Raw genomic sequence first — 2,188 nt, forward strand, 5'->3', positions numbered from 1 at the left:
AAATCCGTTCGAAATATCCTTTGACCATGCCGTCAGATAATAAAACAATATTTAAAGCAATGGATTTTGATTGGTTTGCCTTTTCACTTTTTTTTCTCTATTGGAGAGCTGAGGCTTGCTGGTCCGAGACGCGGAAGTGTGAGGTAGTGGTGATAGGCTCTGCTGCATAATTATTGCACTTGTGCGAATGCCATCATGAAAGCGCTTTCGATTTCCTCTAAGCACGACAAAAAATAGAAGCGATTAGATTTCTTGCCAACACAAGAAAGAAAAAAAAAAGTGAGAACTATCAGTTTCATCAGGGCATAACTACTGACCTCTCATTCCATCTAGCGCTTCAAACGCCCTTGAATAGTTTCTAACAGCAGATATCACACATTCCAAACCATACTGGAGCTCCTCCGTTAATTCTTCAGAAAAGTTGAGGGGCCTGCCTTCCACATAGATATTCTGGTCAACGACTCGAGACTTATAATAAAGCATGAGCATCGCATAGCTGCTCTGCATGGCACAGCACGCAAAAGAAGGCATTGTCCGCGGAGCAACAACTGAGAGCTCATGGGAAGGTGATTGCGCCCTCGAGGAAAGATCTAGAAGGTCCTTATCACCATATACTGGGGCCGGGTAGGGGAGGGTGTGGAACATATGAGCTATGGTGAGAGCTGAGGTTAAACAGATTTCCGTTGATTGTTGATTCGTGAATGGAAACGAATCCTGGTCAACCCAGGTTGAAGAGGAAGTAGTTGGCCCAGATATATCCGACGTCGTCGAGCAGGAGGATGGAGATTGGCCCGGTAGAGGTATTGGGGGAATGTCATATAAGTTGGTATCGGCGCAACAATGTTTTGAGCTTCCTTGTGCATCGGCCTCAGTCGCTAGATACCCTATGCTGGCGCAAGTAAGATCGCAGTGCTTTTTAATAAAAATGGGTATATCTAAGAATGCTCGGAAACGGTGGGTTTTGATGAGTGCGCTGTTCCCGTCAGAGATATATACTGTTCGTGTCTATCGATGGAGAGTGTGGATTTCATATGGAGCTGTCTTACCTCGAGAGCTTTATAAGACATATTTTTCGGATGCTTTGCGCAGTTATTGCTTCAGAATCAGTTATTCCGCTCACAGGAGACACAGGTGGGGCAGTGTTGGCTTGGGCCAAAACGGGGCGAATCCAAGCGTCAATCTTCTTCATCCGTTCGTAAATATATGACATGTCACCTCGGGATTTTAAGGTTTGGTTAAGATCAATGATAAATTGAGTCCCAGCGATAAGGGCATGCTGGGCTCTCATCAGCAGCGGCCAGCACTACCAGATGGATTAGATTACAGACGTACGATATGATGGTATGAAACAATCTTACTTACATCTGGGTCCGAAGCGAAATTTGGGTAAGGGGTCACGAAGCGCGGGTCGTTGGGAATGATTGTAGGGCGCTTTCATTGAAACAGAAATCTCAGCCACAGGGTTCGAAAACGTTCCTAAATAATCTTTTTTAATAGAACTTACAGTCGTGCTCACGATCGAACCTTGACAAACGGAGTAATACTGCAGGGTCATCTTAGCGAAATCTATACGATTAAGTTGCAAAAAGTCAGGCGTTACATACGGTCATCCACCAGGCGCGTCGTCTCGCTTCAGCATAAATGCTATCTTCTGGTGGTAATGCATGCAGCGACATGTTCATTGCTGTAACAAAAGCCTGACCAGCACGGTGTCGCATTTTGACAAGATTTCCTCGCTGGGCATATTCGTAAACGCTGAGAATTAGAAGTGCGAGAATGGCCTCTAATTCAACGGGGACATGCGGGTGAAGTGATGGTCGTTTAGGGATAGGATGTTCGTTGAGAAGGGCTTGGGAAGGGTTGGCACCAGACTCCGCAATTTCGGATTCCGTCTCAACGCTCTCTAAGGATGCTCGAGAAAACCACTGGGCATACGACCGTCGAAGTCGCACTGACTCCGGTGAGGATGGCTTTAGGTCCTTTGGATGGGGGACTAGGGCCAGAATGGCGGATATTGCGAGACTGATGGGCGACTTCGGTATGTAACCTAACGGAGTGTCCATGCCGAGTTTTTGATGTGATGATTTCCCTGGGAAGTCCAGGGGGCGGTCAATTGTGATGGGGGAATGTGCAGGAGGGAATATCGGGAAATATTGATGGATAAATATGTAATACCCATTGAGGTGGG

General features: G+C 46.4%; 2 protein-coding genes across 2 annotated transcripts; both read right to left on the reverse strand.

Moving 5' to 3' along the window:
* Positions 1-170: 170 nt before the first annotated feature.
* On the reverse strand, positions 171-507 carry HCAG_02624 (predicted protein; the record flags this gene model as incomplete). The annotated part of the gene is made up of 2 exons (XM_001542403.1): positions 171-217; positions 318-507. The coding sequence occupies 2 exons, from the start codon at positions 505-507 to the stop codon at positions 171-173; spliced, it is 237 nt and encodes a 78-aa protein (XP_001542453.1).
* A 361-nt stretch (positions 508-868) lies between these two features.
* Positions 869-2,063, reverse strand: HCAG_02625 (predicted protein; the record flags this gene model as incomplete). Its single annotated transcript, XM_001542404.1, has 3 exons — positions 869-875; positions 1,047-1,303; positions 1,605-2,063. 3 exons carry the CDS (start codon positions 2,061-2,063, stop codon positions 869-871), a joined length of 723 nt encoding a protein of 240 aa, XP_001542454.1.
* Positions 2,064-2,188: the final 125 nt, after the last annotated feature.

The sequence above is a fragment of the Histoplasma capsulatum genome, genomic scaffold (genome assembly GCF_000149585.1).
Source record: "Histoplasma capsulatum NAm1 scaffold_2 genomic scaffold, whole genome shotgun sequence".
Taxonomy (NCBI): Eukaryota; Fungi; Ascomycota; class Eurotiomycetes; order Onygenales; family Ajellomycetaceae; genus Histoplasma; species Histoplasma mississippiense.